At 41.6% G+C, this 524-nt stretch overlaps 1 protein-coding gene across 1 annotated transcript in view; it reads right to left on the bottom strand.

Moving 5' to 3' along the window:
• The window catches only part of CSUI_009949 (pwi domain-containing protein), a gene marked incomplete at its 5' end in the record, with an annotated part of 5,313 nt that extends 4,795 nt beyond the window's left edge, over window positions 1-518 (bottom strand). Inside the window, one exon of the mRNA XM_068070057.1 lies at window positions 363-518. Coding sequence (XP_067917966.1) covers window positions 363-518 — 156 coding nt within the window. The remainder of the gene's footprint in view (window positions 1-362) is intronic.
• Between the last annotated feature and the right edge of the window lie 6 nt (window positions 519-524).

Here is a 524-nt window from a genome sequence, read left to right as displayed (position 1 = left end):
TAGATAGAGAGGTAGATGGATAAAGATAGAGAGAGAGATGGATGATTAAAGATAGATGGGGAAAAAGAGAATCCCCCGTCTATCTAAGAGATCAGGAAAAGCGTACACCTTCATTGTAAGACACATTTTATACCGTCCTAGATACATATGGACTCACTTCCACAAAGCCATCTACCTGTCTACCGATACCTGTTTCTCCCTGTATACATGTATATTCTCTATCTGCACTACATACATCAACAGAAGGGAGAGAGATACGATGTGGGATAGATACCTATCCACAGAGACGGTAGATAGATCCATCTCTCCTTCTTCAGTACGATCGTCTTTCTTCTTGGTCTTCCTCCTTTTCTTGTACTTACCTCTGCTTTAATTCTTTTTGCTTCTTTCTTTTCTTTCTTTTCCTTCTCGCTTTTTTCTTCTTTTCCAGACTTTCGAGGCGAAGTCGCAGGAGGAGCCGTCGGAGAAGAAGAAGATGAGTATCGATTGTCTCTGTGGTCTTCTCCTTCTTCCCCTCTTCTTTC

This window comes from Cystoisospora suis, assembly GCF_002600585.1.
Source record: "Cystoisospora suis strain Wien I chromosome Unknown contig_6405, whole genome shotgun sequence".
Taxonomy (NCBI): domain Eukaryota; phylum Apicomplexa; class Conoidasida; order Eucoccidiorida; family Sarcocystidae; genus Cystoisospora; species Cystoisospora suis.
The sequence above is the reverse complement of the archived record's forward strand: the minus strand, read 5'-3'. Positions and strand labels throughout refer to the sequence as shown.